The 18,195-nt window shown below is 41.6% G+C and overlaps 1 protein-coding gene across 2 annotated transcripts; it reads left to right on the plus strand.

The window, feature by feature from the left end:
• Window positions 1-299: 299 nt before the first annotated feature.
• fam76b (family with sequence similarity 76 member B) lies at window positions 300-6,699 on the plus strand. Of its 2 annotated transcripts, none has more exons than XM_014137413.3 (10): window positions 300-763; window positions 1,760-1,824; window positions 1,956-2,010; window positions 2,136-2,291; window positions 2,389-2,564; window positions 2,796-2,846; window positions 3,032-3,133; window positions 3,355-3,490; window positions 5,084-5,185; window positions 5,539-6,699. In XM_014137413.3, exons 1-10 carry the CDS (start codon window positions 677-679, stop codon window positions 5,626-5,628), a joined length of 1,020 nt encoding a protein of 339 aa, XP_013992888.1. In that variant the 5' UTR covers window positions 300-676; the 3' UTR covers window positions 5,629-6,699. The 2 variants fall into 2 exon arrangements, with proteins under 2 accessions (XP_013992888.1, NP_001133364.1); NM_001139892.1 differs by having other exon boundaries at window positions 336-763; window positions 3,032-3,109.
• The last annotated feature ends 11,496 nt before the right edge of the window (window positions 6,700-18,195 follow it).

Below are 18,195 nucleotides of genomic sequence, written 5' to 3' on the forward strand. Positions count from 1 at the left end.
GTGTGAACAACTGGCACAACTATGTAGTTTTCTCAAAGTGGCCGGAATGCCACGTGCATCCACTTATGGCAGTACATTTGTAATAGTCTAAACATTACGAAACTATTATTCGATCAGGCCTCACGTAATTCGAAAGTCTCATATACAAAAAAAAATCCTCTCGCTTCGCGTCTTCCTCTCTAGTGGAACTTAATCGCTCTGTCTTGTTTTGTTCTCTGATTGGCTTCTGTGTTTCAAAATGCTAAGTCCCGCGCACTGATGATATGTCATGATTGGCTTATCTTTCTTTCTTTTCTAGTTGGCCGCATCCGGTCTGAATGACGACGCCGCGGATACAAAAAAAGAGAAAGGGAAAAAAGCTAGATAGGAGAATTGCTAGCTAAGATCAGCGTTAAATATTTTATTCGTTTTTATATTTTGCGAATCCTTTATCAGTTTTGACTACCGATGTTACGTAACTTATGTTAGTTAGCCAACAGAAAGAGATGATAGATATTTGAGAACATTTAGCTGTTTTATTTAGCATTAGCCTAGCTAACTATTATTAGCTAGCTGGCTAGCTACATGCTTAGCTAACTAGCTACCGAGGAAATAGTTAAGACGGCACGCTGTCTAGGTGACTACATATTTCACTCTATTTGTTTTTATCTGTGACTTTTTGTTAATCTTGGTGAGAATGGCAACAACGGCCCTCTACGCGTGTACGAAGTGTAACCAGCGGTATCCGTTCGAAGAACTGTCGCAGGGACAGCAGCTGTGCAAGGTTTGGACTGGAGGTGTGGGTGCTAGCTAGTTGTGGGCGCCTGCTATTTAGTTAACCATTCATATTGCCATATTTTGGGCTAAGTTAACTAACGTTACTGTACTACTACAGACGTATACGTCTTTCACGCGTGTTTAGACTTCTACCAAGATGTGGAATTCTAAGGTCTCTGGCCACATTCAGCCCTTATAGCAAGTGATAGATTATGTAACCGCTATATCATTGCAACATGTCTGGAACGCAAATGGCAACCTCGTTAGCTAGATAATATCACACGAAAGACGGGGACGATACAATGTATCCGCGAATTGTTTTCTCACCGAAGTGTCCGCTGGGTGTAACAGACAAAATAATGTCAGATGAACTTGGGTTATTAACTAACGTTATCTATTTTCACATTTCATCGTCCATGACCTGTTCCTTTGTCATTAGTTTACACTTCATGCCACTTACTAACAAGTCTATTTTATCATCAATGTAGTCTGTGTCTAACTACCGGCATTTACAAAATTGAATTCCAGGGGGCTCAATGTAGCATTCCTCCTCGGCCTGTAGCGTAGGCTATGTTCCACAGAAATTCAAAATGGAATGGGCAAAAATCGAGTTATAATTCCAGGGGCAAATTATTACATTTTATTAAAAGATGTTGCTATTCATGCTGGTGCTTTGTAAATACTTATTTCCCATTGCCATAAGCTCACCACCACACACAGGTTTTCAAGCTTTCTGCCCAGATTGACTAAATAAAAGGTTCGTTGTAAACACTTCCCATTCATGGTAAATAATAATGAACAAATGCCTAACACTAAATAAAGGCATACAAAGGTGTTTTAACAGGTAGGACAAACAACTCATGATTGAGGGTTTAGTTAATTCTTAGTGTTATTGCCAATATGATTATTTTTTTAACATGTTTAATTTATATTTTGTCCTTGAAAGAGCTTTATAAACTTTTGACGAGATAAATCACTAATGCTTTGTTTCTTGTGTCAACAGGAGTGTCGCATCGCTCATCCCATCGTCAAGTGTACATACTGCAGATCAGAGTTTCAGCAGGAGAGGTAAGTTCTGCTCCAGCACTTTTACTGTGCATGGTATTCTTATTCCATTCTTAAGGCATCACCATGTAATATAGTGAAAACATTGGTTTCAGGACGTTGGTGTGATTTCTCTTTACTGTTCTTTATTCCAGCAAAACAAACACCATTTGCAAGAAGTGTGCCCAGAATGTAAAGCAGTTTGGGACAGTATGTTTGACTTGAATTATCTGTTTATAATTGTACATTATGTACTGATTGACTCAGTTTTGGTTATGCTGGCCAAATTGTCTGAAAAAGCAGGTTGAAACAGTCTTCTGTTGTTTCCCACATAGCCCAAACCCTGCCAATACTGTAACATAATTGCTGCTTTCATCGGGACAAAGTGTCAGCGTTGCACCAACTCAGAGAAGAAGTATGGCCCTCCACAGACATGCGAGCAGTGCAAACAACAGTGCGCATTTGACCGCAAGGAGGAGGGCAGGAGAAAGGTAGGCACAGACACCTGCTGCATTGATACCCTGACATGCATGTTGTCCAACACTTGCGTATTCACCATCCTCCACTGTCCTCTGTGTGTTGCATCAGGTGGATGGGAAACTGCTGTGCTGGCTGTGCACTCTGTCCTACCGACGTGTACTGCAAAAGACCAAGGAGCAGAGGAAAGGCTTCAGCTCCTCCCACTCCAACTCCTCGCTCAACGAGAAGGACCACCACTCCAGACAGCACCATCACCATCAGCAAAGACACAGCAGCTCACACAAGTAGGCCCTGGTGCCACAGCCCTCTCCTCTAAATTTTGGGCCTTTACATCCTCTGTAATACAGGTCACTGTTCTGTCATATATGTATTGTGTTGAACAGGCACTTTTTGGAAGGATGTAGTAGTCTGAGTTTTGATGCATGTGTCAAATATCGGAAGAAACATCTTGGAAAGATGAAATGACAACTTGGTTTTTGTTTGTGTGTGTGTGTTTTCTTGTCTCTGTGTTGTAGACTCAGTGGGAGCTTAAGTCCAGAGCAGGAGCAGGGAATGTGGAAGCAGAGGTAACTTACCACCTCTGAATCACATTCCCCAGTGTTTTGACTTATGACAAGCCCATTTGCTTAGTTATGCAATGTATTTTATTTGCTTAGTTATGCAATGTATTTTAACTATGGGGCGATCTGGGACGAGTTCTGTTTTTTATGGAGCCTCGGTGGCTAAAGTTGTGTGTTGGTTCTCCCTTCAGCCATAAATCGTCTTCGATCCAGAAGGAGACCCCAAAGAAGAAACCAAAACTGGAGATGAAGCCATCCAACGGGGACAGGTACGAGAGGAGTTTCAATCACATGTAAGGAGTTACAAACTGGTTCTAACTTTTTGAATGAAACAGGGCTGAACATCCAGTATGTTCCTGACACTTATTTTTGGCCTTCTTGGTTCTAACACACATCTGTGATGGTTGTCATCAAGGTGTTGTTGGAGCAGGTAAAGTTGGTCAGTGTAAAAAAGATCTCCAAACAGGTATTTTCTGCCACCCTAACTTGTTTCTTCCCTGCCCTCTCGCTGCAGTAGTTCAATCACCCAATCTATGGATTCTGGAGGAACGGACAACTTCATTCTGATCAGCCAGCTGAAAGAGGAAGTGATGTCATTAAAGAGAATGCTTCAGCAGAGGGATCAGACAATGCTGGAGAAGGACCGAAAGGTACAAGCCTAATTTATATATATATACCTAAACCTATTCATTCCAGGGTTTTTCTTTTATTTTTACTATTTTCTACTTTATTGAATAATAATGAAGACATCATCTATGAAATAACAGTCATGGAATCAGGTAGTAACCAAAGTGTTAAACAAATCCAAATATATTTGAGATTCTTCAAAGTAGCTACCCTCTGCCTTGATGACAGCTTTGCATTATCTCAACCAGCTTCATGAGGTAGTCACATGGAATCCATTTCAATTAACAGGTGTGCCTTATTAAAAGTTAATTTGTGGAATTTCTTTCCTTAATGCGTTTGAGATAATAGTTGTGTTGTGACAAGGTAGAGTTGGTATACAGAAGATAGCCCGATTTGGTAAAAGACCAAGTCCATATTATGGCAAGAACAGCTCAAATAAGTGAAGAGAAATTACATTCCATCATTACTTTATTAAGACATGAAGGTCAGTCGATCTGAAAAATTAAGAACTTTGACAGTTTCTTCAAGTGCAGTCGCAAAAACCATCAAGCGCTATGATGAAACTGGCTCTCAGGAAAGGAAGAGCCGCCACTGGAAAGGAAGATCCGGAGTTACTTCTGCTGCAGAGGATAAGTTCATTAGTTACCAGCCTCAGAAATTGCAGCCCTAATAAATGCTTCACAGAGTTCAAGTAACAGACACATCTCAACATCAACTGTTCAGAGCAGACTGTGTGAATCAGGCCTTCATGGCTGAATTGCTGCAAAGAAACCACTACTAAAGGACCAATAATAAGAGGAGACTTGCTTGGGCCAAGAAACACAAACAATGGACATTAGAGTGGTGGAAATCCTGTCCTTTGGTTTGATGAGTCCAAATTTGAGATTTTTGAATCCAACTGCTGTGTCTTTTGAGACGCAGAGTAGGTGAACGGATGATATCTGCATGTGTTGTTCCCACTGTAAAGTGTGGGGGTGCCCTGCTGGTGACACGGTCTGTGATTTATTTAGAATTCAAGGCACACTTAACCAGCATGGCTACCACAGCATTCTTCAGCGATAAGCCGTCCCATCTGGTTTGGGCTTAGTAGGACTATAATTTGTTTTTCAACAGGACAATGACCCAACACACCTCCAGGCTGTGTAAGGGCTATTTTATCAAGAAGGAGAGTGATGGATTTCTGCATCAAATGACCTGGCCTCCACAATCACCTGACCTCAACCCAATTGGGATGAGTTGGGCTGCAGAGCGACAGAAAAGCAGCCAACAAGTGCTCAGCATATGTGGGAACTCCTTCAAGACTGTTGGAAAAGCATTCCAGGTGAAGCTGGTTGAGAGAATGCCAAGAGTGTTCAAAGGGTGGCTACTTTGAGGAATCTCAAATGTAAAATATATTTTTGATTTAACACTGAGTTCTACATTATTTCATAGTTGATGTCTTTACTATTATTCTACAATGTAGAAAATAGTCAAACTAAAGAATAATTTGAATGAGTAGGTGTCCAAAGTTTTGACTGGTACTCATACACACTTCTAAACTGTTTTATGTGAAATATGACTTGGTCATGTTGTATTCATTAGATTGTCTGCCTCTCTTTTTGTGTGTGTACTTCTAGCTAACAGAGCTCAAGGCAGACTTCCAGTACCAGGAATCCAACATGAGGGTGAAGATGAACAATATGGAGAAGGCGCACAAGGAGTCCATGGAACAGCAACAGGTATACTAGAAATTTCCATGCATACCTTTACAAGAAAAAAACCTGACATCTTGTGAGCCATTGGCTACATTTACACGGTTGGCTTAATTCAGATCTTTTGCCCAATTATTGGCAAATGGGTTGATCTATTAGTGGAAGAAGATCAGAATTGGGCTGTCTGTGTAAACTCAGCCATTGAGACAAGTTCCAACCCAATATGATGACCTGTAGCCCCTGAAGTACATGGGCGTTCAAACAACCTTCCTTAGAATGAGGCACACTAGGATGTAATAAAAAAACACTACTAGCTTGTGCGGTAAATGCTTTCATTAGACCTAGATGGTTACATACTCACTACTTTTCTTTTACTACAGGCCAAAAATCGGGAGCTGCTAAAACAAGTGGCCGCACTCTCAAAGGGCAAGAAGTTTGACAGAACAGGGAGTTCACTGCTGTTACCGTAACGACAAGCCCACACAACCACAGCTCGGAGGGGCTTTGTTGTTTTAACACTGTGAAAGGCTGATGCCATTCTACCTTTCCCCTCTCCTTTCTGTTTTCTCAATTTTGATCCTTTTCAGTTTTCTTAATTGGAAACCCTGGTGACCATGCTGTACATGGAAATCGATTTTCATGTTGACGTGACAATAAGAACGCGTCCTCCAAATTTCATGTTTTAACCCTGAGTATTTTTTTTATACTTTTATTTTTATCTGACTGTGGATGGAAGGAGGAGAGCGCCTCGTTAACACTGCCTGGGTCCAGCAGCATGATTTGCGCAAGGTGGAAAAGATTGTCAACATCACAGAACCAAGTAGATTTCTATAGATGTCAAGCAATTTTATTTATTCAATTGTCTTTCTTAGTGTTTTCTCACCACATACTCCGAGCATTTCCCAGGTTTGGGGGATTTTTGTCTTCAGCAACTTTCTCGTAACATATTAGTTATATTTTTCTAATTGGATGTAATTATGGAATAGGTTCTCTCCTCATTGGAGAACCTTCTCAACTTACTATGTATGCAAACGTTAAAATGGTGTCCGACCACAGCGTTGCTGGCCAGCAGCGGAGACTTCTCTCGGCGTTAAAGTCCAAAAACCATGAACTCTTTGAGAGATTTTTAAACCTTGTTATTTAGAGACACCTCCCAGCTGCCCTCTTTTTCTCACAGTGACAGCTGTAGTGCTTTGCTGTTTCTCTGTAGTGGAACGATTGTAATACTGCATGACTTAGTGCCATATACAGGTTGGCATTGTGGTCTCATGTACTTTTAGACTTTTGTCCTTTTTTTATCACATGTAAAGGTATTACAGGGGTCAGCCTATGTATTTAAAATGTGTAACTTGTATCGGTTTTAGTGAGTGTGTAAGGCTGGTTAATTATATAAATACATATGTAGAATATGGTTTTTAAAGGAACACAACTTTCACTTTACAGCTCTGGACCAAACTGGTTTCATACTGTGGCGTACAGATCACTTTTGTACTTTTTTTCCAAACCCAATGTTTAAAAAATATTAAATCTGGTTAAACATGTTTTGGTTTTTATTTGTTGCATTATCTCAGCAAGGAGTGGCTCTCTACTATTGTGCCCTGTAGCATTCCTTCATAATACTGTCAGACCCACACAAACTCCACCATATCGTGCGTGTATGTTTTCCTCTTCCACCAGAGCTGGTGTACGTGTCAAATGATATTCAAGGTTTGACCACCAGGTGGCACTTGTTTGCTTTACTCTATAAAATCTGACATGCTGATTCAGACATTGCTCTACATACAATGGGTGCATTGGACAGTCGACTTCAAAGGTGAGTCCAGACTGATTGACTGACAAATTAGCTTGCATCACAAATAACTACTCAATATTAATTATTGATCAGTCAGTCTCACAATTTACTAGGGCTGGGAAGTGCCAGGGACCTCACGAAATGTTATCACGATACTAAAGTCCTGATATGATAGGCTAATGTATTGTGATTGGATACTAATTTTATTACTACTTGATGTTCCAAACAATTGCTCACAATTTGTCTGATGCAGAGAGACGAGACATGAGAATGAGTTTGGATCAGCCATGGGGAAAGACAGCGCTGAAAACAAATTGGCTCTTTAAAAAGAGAACATAAAGAATATCCTGATATGTAACTGGATACTTTTCACCCATCACTACAATTTACCCATGATCACAGTTTAGATGGTCTGGAACTAATCTAATATTACCTGAGGATTTTCCAAAGAGAACCATAGAGAATTCTTTATACCTGTCCAATTGTGGCATCTGAGGTGAAGGGCGGTGCCAGTGAGGCCATCTCCATTTTGAAGTAGTCAATTTCCTTCTAATAGTTCTGAGTTGGCAAACAAACTGAAAGGATGCACACTGCCACCTGGAGTGTGTTGTTTGAACAGATATAAAGCCAAGGTTGTTGATTTACTGCAACCTGCAGTTATAAAATGTTTGCTCATGAGCAAAATTAATTGGCTGATGACCTGGATGGAATTATATGATGCTCCCTTAACCCATAGGAAGTCCCACCCAGTTGACTATTTCAAAATGGCGAATATCCTCAATGGCGCTGCGCGTGCTAAAACTTTTGGGCACTAAAGTCCTCTTTCACCTTTGGATTTGTTTTGTCTTAACCCTACAAGAGGGGCCTTTTCTCAATTAGATTTGCACAACTCCTGCGTCCTGTCTCCTCCGTCCTCTCTTGCCTCTTGAAAAAGGTCAAAGATAATCGAGGCGAATGAACGTAGACGAAAATGCGCTTGTGAGAAGCTCCTTCACTTGCGAGCCATCAGGCAAATTACATTTTACAGGGGTGGTTCCCAAAATAAATGTGTATAGTGATAAAAACGAATTAAGGTAGGTAGGCATATCGTTTTTAAATGTCTGCATGCTTTTCTCCTTCGAAAATACAACAGCTGATTCAAAGGGTGTATGGCAGGTATCAAAACTCTTCCACGGTAGGATACACTTGTTCTTCCTCGCCAAAAGGAGGCTATCAAGGAGGGGAGGACAATCTTCTGTTTAGCATACTCCTCAACCACTTATCAATTTCCAGGTCACGGAGGACGGAGGACGGACTTTTGCCCAAATGTGAAAATGCCAGGGAATCAGCACAGTGGAATCTTGGGAGATTCTCAATTGGCTTGCTCAACTCTTCCGTCCTCTCCTCACCTTCTTTTGATAAAGGCAAAAGGTAGTCGAGGGGAGGAGAGGAGAGGAAAGTGGAAACAACTGCACATGTATGAAATGAGACTCTCCTTCTTTACACACATCATGCAAATTATGTTTACAGCGGTGGAGTCCCCAATTAATTGTGTAAAGTAGTAAAAATACATTTTATTTTAATGTATTTTTTATTTCACCTTTATTTAACCAGGTAGGCAAGTTGAGAACAAGTTCTCATTTACAACTGCGACCTGGCCAAGATAAAGAAAAGCAGTTCGACACATATAACAACACATGGAGTAAAACAAACATACAGTCAATAATACAGTAGAAAAACAAGTCTATATACAATGTGAGCAAATGAGGTGAGATAAGGGAGGTAAAGGCAATAAATAGGCCATGGTAGCGAAGTAAATACAATATAGCAAGTAAAACAATGGAATGGTAGATTTGACAGTAGATGAGTGTGCAAAGTAGAAATACTGGGGTGCAAAGGAGCAAAATAAATAAATAAATACAGTAGGGGAAGAGGTAGTTGTTTGGCCTATTTATAGATGGGCTATGTATAGGTGCAGTGATCTGTGAGCTGCTCTGACAGCTGGTGCTTAAAACTAGTGAGGGAGATAAGTGTTTCCAGTTTCAGAGATTTTTGTAGTTCGTTCCAGTCATTGGCAGCAGAGAACTGGAAGGAGAGGCGGCCAAAGGAGGAATTGGCTTTGGGGGTGACAAGTGAGATATACCTGCTGGAACGTATGCTATGGGTGGGTGCAGCTATGGTGACCAGCGAGCAGAGATAAGGCGGGACTTTACCTAGCAGGGTCTTGTAGATGACCTGGAGCCAGTGGGTTTGGCGACGAATATGAAGCGAGGGCCAGCCAACAAGAGCGTACAGATCGCAGTGGTGGGTAGTATATGGGGCTTTGGTGACAAAACGGATGGCACTGTGATAAACTGCATCCAATTTGTTGAGTAGGGTGTTGGAGGCTATTTTGTAAATGACATCGCCAAAGTCGAGGATAGGTAAGATGGTCAGTTTTACGAGGGTATGTTTGGCAGCATGAGTGAAGGATGCTTTGTTGCGAAATAGGAAGCCAATTCTAGATTTAACTTTGGATTGGAGATGTTTTATGTGAGTCTGGAAGGAGAGTTTACAATCTAACCAGACACCTAGGTATTTGTAGTTGTCCACATATTCTAAGTCAGAACCATCCAGAGTAGTGATGCTGGATGGGCGGGCAGGTGCAGGCTGCAGCGATCGGTTGAAGAGCATGCATTTAGTTTTACTTGTATTTAAGAGCAGTTGGAGGCCACGGAAGGAGAGTTGTATGGCATTGAAGCTCGTCTGGAGGGTTGTTAACACAGTGTCCAAAGAAGGGCCAGAAGTATACAGAATGGTGTCGTCTGCGTAGAGGTGGATCAGAGACTCACCAGCAGCAAGAGCGACATCATTGATATATACAGAGAAAAGTGTCGGCCCAAGAATTTAACCCTGTGGCACCCCCATAGAGACTGCCAGAGGCCCGGACAACAGGCCCTCAGATTTGACACACTGAACTCTGTCGGAGAAGTAGTTGGTGAACCAGTCGAGGCAATCATTTGAGAAACCAAGGCTGTTGAGTCTGCCGATGAGGATGTGGTGATTGACAGAGTCGAAAGCCTTGGCCAGGTCAATGAATACGGCTGCACAGTACTGTTTCTTATCGATGGCGGTTAAGATATCGTTTAGGACCTTGAGCGTGGCTGAGGTGCACCCATGACCAGCTCTGAAACCAGATTGCATAGCGGAGAAGGTACGGTGGGATTCGAAATGGTCGGTGATCTGTTTGTTAACTTGGCTTTCGAAGACCTTAGAAAGGCAGGGTAGGATAGATATAGGTCTGTAGCAGTTTGGGTCAAGAGTGTCCCCCCTTAGAAGAGTGGGATGACCGCAGCTGCTTTCCAATCTTTGGGAATCTCAGACGACATCAAAGAGAGGTTGAACAGGCTAGTAATAGGGCTTGCAACAATTTCGGCAGATAATTTTAGAAAGAAAGGGTCCAGATTGTCTGGCCCGGCTGATTTGTGGGGGTCCAGATTTTGCAGCTCTTTCAGAACATTAGCTGACTGGATTTGGGAGAAGGAGAAATGGGGAAGGCTTGGGCGAGTTGCTGTGGGGGGTGCAGTGCTGTTGACCGGGGTAGGGGTGGCCAGGTGGAAAGCATGGCCAGCCGTAGAAAAATGCTTATTGAAATTCTCAATTATAGTGGATTTATCGGTGGTGACAGAGTTTTCTATCCACAGTGCAGTGGGCAGCTGGGAGGAGGTGCTCTTATTCTCCAAGGACTTTACAGTGTCCCAGAACTTTTTTTGAATATGTGTTGCAGGAAGCAAATTTCTGCTTGAAAAAGCTAACCTTGGCTTTTCTAACTGCCTATGTATATTGGTTTCTAACTTCCCTAAAAAGTTACATTTCACGGGGGCTGTTCGATGCTAATGCAGAACGCCACAGGATGTTTTTGTGTTTGTTAAGGGCAGTCAGGTCTGGAGAGAACCAAGGGCTATATCTGTTCCTGGTTCTACATTTCTTGAATGGGGCATGCTTATTTAAGATGGTGAGGAAGGCATTTAAAAAAAATAACCAGGCATCCTCTACTGACTGGATGAGGTCGATATCCTTCCAGGATACCCGGGCCAGGTCGATTAGAAAGGCCTACTCGCTGAAGTGTTTCAGGGAGCGTTTGATAGTGATGAGTGGAGGTCGTTTGACCGCTGACCCATTACGGATGCAGGCAATGAGGCAGTGATTGCTGAGATCTTGGTTGAAAACAGCAGAGGTGTATTTAGAGGGCAAGTTGGTTAGGATGATATCTATGAGGGTGCCCGTGTTTACGGCATTGGGGTTGTACCTGGTAGGTTCATTGATAATTTGTGTGTGATTGAGGGCATCAAGCTTAGATTGTAGGATGGCCGGGGTGTTAAGTATGTCACAGTTTAGGTCATCTAGCAGCACGAGCTCTGAAGATAGATGGGGGGCAATCAGTTCACATATGGTATCCAGAGCACAGCTGGGGGCAGAGGGTGCTCTATAGCAGGCGGCAACGGTGAGAGACTTGTTTTTAGAGAGGTGGATTTTTAAAAGTAGAAATTCAAATTGTTTGGGTGCAGACCTGGATAGTAGGACAGAACATTTTAATCATTTAGCAGACGCTCTCATCCAGAGCGACTTACAGTAGTGAATGGATACATTTCATACATTTGTTTCCGTACTGGTCCCCCGTGGGAATCGAACCCACAACACTGGCATTGCAAACACCATGCTCTACCAACTGAGCCACATGGGACTACGGCTTATTTGTCTGTACACTATACAATACTGCAGGCTATCTCTGCAGTAGATTGCAACACCACCCCCTTTAGCAGTTCTATCTTGTCTGAAAATGTTGTAGTTAGGGATGGAGATTTCAGAGTTATTGGTGGTCTTCCTAAGCCAGGATTCAGACATGGCTAAGACATCCGGGTTGGCAGAGTGTGCTAAAGCAGTGAATAGAACAAACTTAGGGAGGAGACTTCTAATGTTAACATGCATGAAACCTAGGCTTTTACGATTACAGAAGTCATCAAAAGAGAGTGCCTAGGGAATAGGAGTGGAGCTAGGCCCTGCAGGGCCTGGATTCACCTCTACATCGCCAGAGGAACAGAGGAGGAGTAGGATAAGGGTACGGCTAAAAGCCATGAGAATTGGACGTCTAGGATGTCCAGAACAGAGAGTAAAAGGAGCAGGTTTCTGGGGGCGATAAAATAGATTCAAGGTATAGTGTACAGACAAAGGTATGGTAGGATGTGAATACAGTGGAGGTAAACCTAGGCATTGAGTGATGATGAAAGAGATATTGTCTCTAGAAACATCATTGAAACCAGGTGATGTCATCGCATGTGTGGGTGGTGGAACTGAAGGGTTGGATAAGGTATAATGAGCAGGGCTAGAGGCTCTACAGTGAAATAAGCCAATAAACACTAACCAGAACAGCAATGGACAAGGCATATTGACATTAAGGAGAGGCATGCTTAGCCGAGTGAACATAAGGGTCCAGTGAGTAGTGAGGTTGGTTGGGGTCTTGGCGATTCAGACAGCTAGCCGAGCCATGGATAGCAAGCTAGCAGAAGATGGAGGTCTGTTATTAGCCACCCCTTGCGTTTCCGTCGGTAGATTAGTGGGTTCCGTGTGGTAGAGGGGACCAATCCAATTGTCAAAATAGTTATAGTTATAGTGGCCCAAAAAGATTGTTCGATAGACCTGTTCAGATAGCAGCCAATTTAGCTAGTTGTGATAAACATTTTTTAGATAAAAGGATAAAAATAATATTGTTTTTTAAATACATGTATGCATTTTCCTCCGTGTAAACAACAGCTGATTCAAAGGGGGTGTGGCGCATCTCAAAACTCTTCTGCGAAGGACTCAGGTAGGATACTCTTGTGCTTCCTCAGCGGAAGGAGGCTGTCAAGGAGGCGAGGACACTCCTCCGTTTGCCAACAAACTAACTGATATTCTCCTCAACCACTTATAGGTTTCCTGGTCACAGAGGAGAGAGGACGAAGGAGTCAACGAGAGGACGGTCTTTTTCTCAAGTAAAAATCTCCCTTAGACTTGTGATTTCCATCAAACAAGTTAAGTGAGTGCAGAGAGAAGGTGCCCAACATTGAAGGCCTGTCATCCCATGTCACTTTGTTTAGAAACAAGTTTTCTTTATTCTATTTACATATGTTATCTGCTAGTCATTCAAAATGGTATGCACAAACAGAAAACACATTGCAGTCTATGGATCAGATAGTTCAGCCCTGTAGAAGGACATAGGCTTCAGAAGGGTCAGCTGGGCTGAAGTAAGGGTCAACCGTCCAGAATGTGGGTCAATGCAGGTATGAATGTGGATCAATGCATTGGGGTCTACACTCGGGTCCTCTTGACTGAGGCAATATTATCTATATGGATGGTTATCTTTTCTCCTCCCCTCTTTCCTGCTCTCCCTATCATAATTTATTGGTGATGTCAATGACACATTCTGCGATGATTATAACGTCATGTCAGTACATTGAAAGGGTTTTTAGGAGATCAGATTAACCTTTTCCTATCTATGTCTTGGGCATCTTTTTACATTTTGGTTTTACAGTAACTGTCCAGTGTTTTCATATTTCTATGAAATACTTTTCCTTACTATTTTTTTAAAAATTAAGTATGTTAAAAAGCAGATTTTCTGTGTTGGAATGGTGTGGGCCTACCCCAACAACAGAATGGTCTATATTATTAATATTAATGTAGACGGCTGATTGGCCAGCTCAGCTAATGAGGCAGGATGAATTCTCTTTTAGGAAATAGCAAGCATTTTTGAAACTTCTGTTTGAGATTCAAGTTTGAGGTGGGGATTTGAAGTGTTTTTTTCTCCAAATTATGCTTTGGCCACAAATACGAATATAAGACTAGTCAACAGCATTATTTGGGTATGAGTTAACAGAATATCAACTTTTAAAAAGGATATTTTCACAGTTACTTTAAAAGTTACATTTTATGTAAAGTAGGTGTAACCTACACCCAATATATGTGGCCCCACATTTATGGTTTTAGATTCTGTTTTATTATGCCCTTTACAATTTACGAAATCTGCCGGTTTCATTTTGCACTATTACAATGGTTCTTATGGAATTTACTGTTGATCATACACTATGTTGTCCTTCAGCCTTCCAATAATGTAAGGATAATACAATTATTACTGGCAAGGAATTCATATAATCAGGTTGACAAAAGCCATAAAGTTAACACAGCCTTAATAAGAGAAACAGCAGGTGAACGTCCAAGTTTAATCTGCTCAAACTCATGCAGAGAAGAGAGAACAGCAATACGTATTCACAGAGCTCTGACAGAAAGAAAGGCACTCTGGATCTCTTCACAAAACAGGAAGTGAATACTTCTGCCAAGAAAACCTGAATCAGACCAAAATATTTTTGTATATTCACAAGAACCACATTACATAAGTCTCAACAATAATGAGACTTAAAACTTTATGAACAAAGGCACACAATAAAGCTTTGTTATTCATTGTGTGAACTGAATTGTGGCCAGGCATTGAACCTTGATTGCTGAGATATGAAATAGGAGTTGTTTATGAATTTGATTGTTATACTGCGATGTGTTGTAATGCATAATAAAGTCATCCTCACACAGAATCTGATATCCAATCAGAAGCCACTGGCTCCTGCCAGCTACCAATCTGAACTTCCTCTGTGTCACTGTCCAGCAATGGAAACAAAATATTTTATTGCTTTGAAAAGTTCTCAGTTGTTAGGTATGCTCACTGTACGGTGCATACATATCTGTGGGGCAGACTGTAAATATACATAAACACAAATTGCAATATAGCCAAGCTATTTCCGCATAACCTCCCAACCACCTAGCTAACAGGGTCTGGAAATCAGTCTATAACTGTAGCCACAGCCAGTGATCTGGGCCTGGGTTTCCCAGTGAGCTCAGACAGGCTTCATTGTGTTGGAGGACCTTGTGTTATGATATGATTTATTATTTTGTTGCTGCCAGTGGGACTGAGTGTTGTGTAAACCAGACCATTGAGGGTCAGGTAGTGCAATGCCTGATGACAGAGTTTAGAGTTTGAAAGTAAACCAGCTACAAAGGAACGGGAAGAAAGGTGCACAGTCAATACCTATCAATACCTATTGGAACCAAACTGAGAAGCATATGTGTCCTGTAGTAGGGACAGGTTTAAAGAAGGACACAAACTACCCACTGGGTACAGAAGTCACTTCACGGTATAGCTTTGATATACATTTGGTTGAGTTGTCAACTAACGTGAATTCAACGTCATTGGATTTATGTTCAAATTTAGGGGGAAAAACACAATGCCCTTATGTTAATGACTTTTTACAAATCCAATCAGTTTTGCATGTTGATTCAACGTCATCACAGATTATTTTGGTTGAAATGTTGTGGAAAAAACATTGATTCAACCAGACTTTGTCCAGTGGGTAGCTTCAGTGCCACAGAGAGATTATAATGTATGCTACACACAGCAGCACTGACCAAATAGAGGGGTTACAGTTCATTCGGAAAGTATTCAGACCCCTTGACTTTTTCCACATTTTGTTACATTACAGCCTTATTCTAAAATGGATTACATACACAATATTTACACACAATAATCCCATAATGACAAAGCCAAAACAGGTTTTTAGAAATGTTTGCTAATGTGTAAAAAAATTGAAATACCTTATTTACATAAGTATTCAGACCCTTTACTATGAGACTTGAAATTTTGCTCAGGTGCATCCTGTTTCTATTGATGATACTTGAGGTGTTTCTACAACTTGATTGGAGTCCACCTGTGGTAAATTCAATTGATTGGACATGATTTGGAAAGGCTCAGACCAGTCTATACAAAGGTCCCACAGTTGACAGTGCATGTCAGAGCAAAAACCAAGCCATGAGGTCGATGGAATTGTCCATAGAGCTCCGAGACAGGAGCAGAGATCTGGGGAAGGGTACCAAGACATGTCTTCAGCATTGAAGGTCCCCAAGGACACAGTGGCCTACATCAAGTTTGGAACCACCAAGACTCTTCCTAGAGCTGACCACCCAGCCAAACTTAGCAATCAGGGGAGAAGGACCTTGGTCAGGGAGGAGACCAAGAACCTGATGGTCACTGACAGAGCTCCAGAGTTCGTCTGTGGAGATGGGAGAACTTTCCAGAAGGACAACCATCTCTGCAGCACTTCACCAATCAGGCCAGACTGAAGCCACTCCTCAGTAAAAGGCACATGACAGCCTGTTTGGAGTTTGCCAAAAGACACCTAAAAGACTCAGACCATGAGAAACAAGATTTTCTGGTCTGATGAAGCCAAGATTGAACTCTTTGGCCTGAATGCCAAGTGTCACATCTGGAGGAAACCTGGCACCATCTGTACGGTGAAGCATGGTGGTGGCAGGATCATGCTGTGGGGATGTTTTTCAGCAGCAAGGACTGGGAGACTAGTCAGGATCGAGGGAAAGATGAATGGAGCAAAGTACAGAGAGATCCTTGATGAAAACCTGCTCCAGAGTGCTCAGGACCTCAGACTGGGGGCGAAGGTTCACCTTCCAACATGTTAACGACCCAAGGACGCAGCCAAGATAACGCAGGAGTAGCTTCGGGAAAAGCCAGAGCCCGGACATGAACCCAATATAACATCTCTGGAGAGACCTGAAAATAGCTGTGCAGCGATGCTCCCCATCCAACCTGACAGAGCTTGAGAGGATCTGCAGAGAAAAATGGGAGAAACTCCCCAAATACAGTTGTGCCAAGCTTGTAGTGTAATACCCAAGAAGACTTGAGGCTGTAATCGCTGCCAAAGGTGCTTCAAAAAAGTGCTGAGTAAAGGGTCTGAATACTTATATAAATGTGATATTTCATTCTTTTATTTTTTATATACATTTGCAAACATTTCTAAAAACCTGTTTTTGCTTTGTCATTATGGGATGTTTTGTGTAGATTGACCATTTTCACTGTAGCTATCGGCTGGAAAGTCTCCCAGTTTACAGCATTGTAAATGTCGGATTTCTTACTGGGTAACACTTTTTGCTTGTTTGAAGCAAGCTCTCACACGGCATATTTACAGTGTGTATGAAAACACAAGCTGAAATACAGATTAGTGTCAAATTCCATAATACACATTGAATTACACCTGAATAAACAATTGTGACTAGTTTGAAATATTGAGACTATAAGATGTCATATGTATAACTCTTTATATTTGTATGGGAGGAGCCAGGAATCAATGACACAGCCAATCAGATAATGCCAACATGACATGAGGGCTTGAGTATTTTTCTCTCCAGTTATTCTTACAGTATTAGTACAGCATAGTGATCACCTACAGTACAATGAAGGTATTCAATTCCTCCAACATACAGTATATAATACTCTGGATGTTTGCAGCTGTACACAGCCCACACAGCACATGCTGCAGCTGTACATAGCCCATCTGTAAATAGCCCATCCAACCAACTACCTACCTCATCCCCATATTTGTTTTTGTTTTTCTGCTCTTTTGCACACCAGTATTTCTACTTGCACATCCTCATCTGCACATATACCACTCCAGTGTAAATTGCTAAATTGTAATTACTTCACCACTATTGGCCTATTTATTGCCTTTCCTCCTTACTTAATTTGCACACACTGTATACAGATTTTCTATTGTGTTATTGACTGTACGTTTGTTTATCCCATGTGTAACTCCGTGTTGTTGTTTCTGTCGCACTGCTTTGCTTTATCTTGGCCAGGTCGCAGCGGTAAATGAGAACTTGTTCTCAACTGGCCTACCTGGTTAAATAAAGGTGAAATAAAAAATATAAAAATTAAATTTTGGAAGATAAGTGCAGATACAGATACACGGTACACTCAAGTATAAAACTGTTAAAGGCCTGTACTGTGTATGTACAACCCATTCACATAGCATTACAAACAGTAAATAATAATCTAAATGCCACTCTTCTTAGAAAAAAGATGACGACAACAACAACAATAGTAGGGATTAAAAACTAAGCAGCGAGAATTTTGGGTGAGCCAGTTGTTGAATGACCTTTGACCAAGACGTTGAATGACCTTTGATACATACTTGATGGAGCACATTTCAGTTTTATGGCTAATGATTAGTAATTGTTTTTTTATAGGGATATTTAAAGAATTTTACTTTACAAATATAAGTGGGAAAGCCAAACTCAAAGCCTAATGCAGAGGGATAATGAGTAGTAGAGCACCTAAGCCAGAGTCACCTGGTATCGCCTGCTGAGACTCCCTGGCAATGAGGTGGAGGAGATTGTCCCTAACTACCTTTTGACCTGT

Source organism: Salmo salar, chromosome 13 (genome assembly GCF_965601325.2).
Source record: "Salmo salar chromosome 13, fSalSal1, whole genome shotgun sequence".
Classification (NCBI taxonomy): Eukaryota; Metazoa; Chordata; class Actinopteri; order Salmoniformes; family Salmonidae; genus Salmo; species Salmo salar.

Excerpts from the sequence above, each read along its gene's own strand:
- fam76b (XM_014137413.3), top strand. The coding sequence starts at position 677 with ATGGCAACAACGGCCCTCTACGCGTGTACGAAGTGTAACCAGCGGTAT. Across the intron at positions 2,011-2,135 it reads ATGTAAAGCAGTTTGGGACA|CCCAAACCCTGCCAATACTG; the intron begins GTATGTTTGACT and ends TTTCCCACATAG. Across the intron at positions 2,565-2,795 it reads AGACACAGCAGCTCACACAA|ACTCAGTGGGAGCTTAAGTC; the intron begins GTAGGCCCTGGT and ends TCTGTGTTGTAG.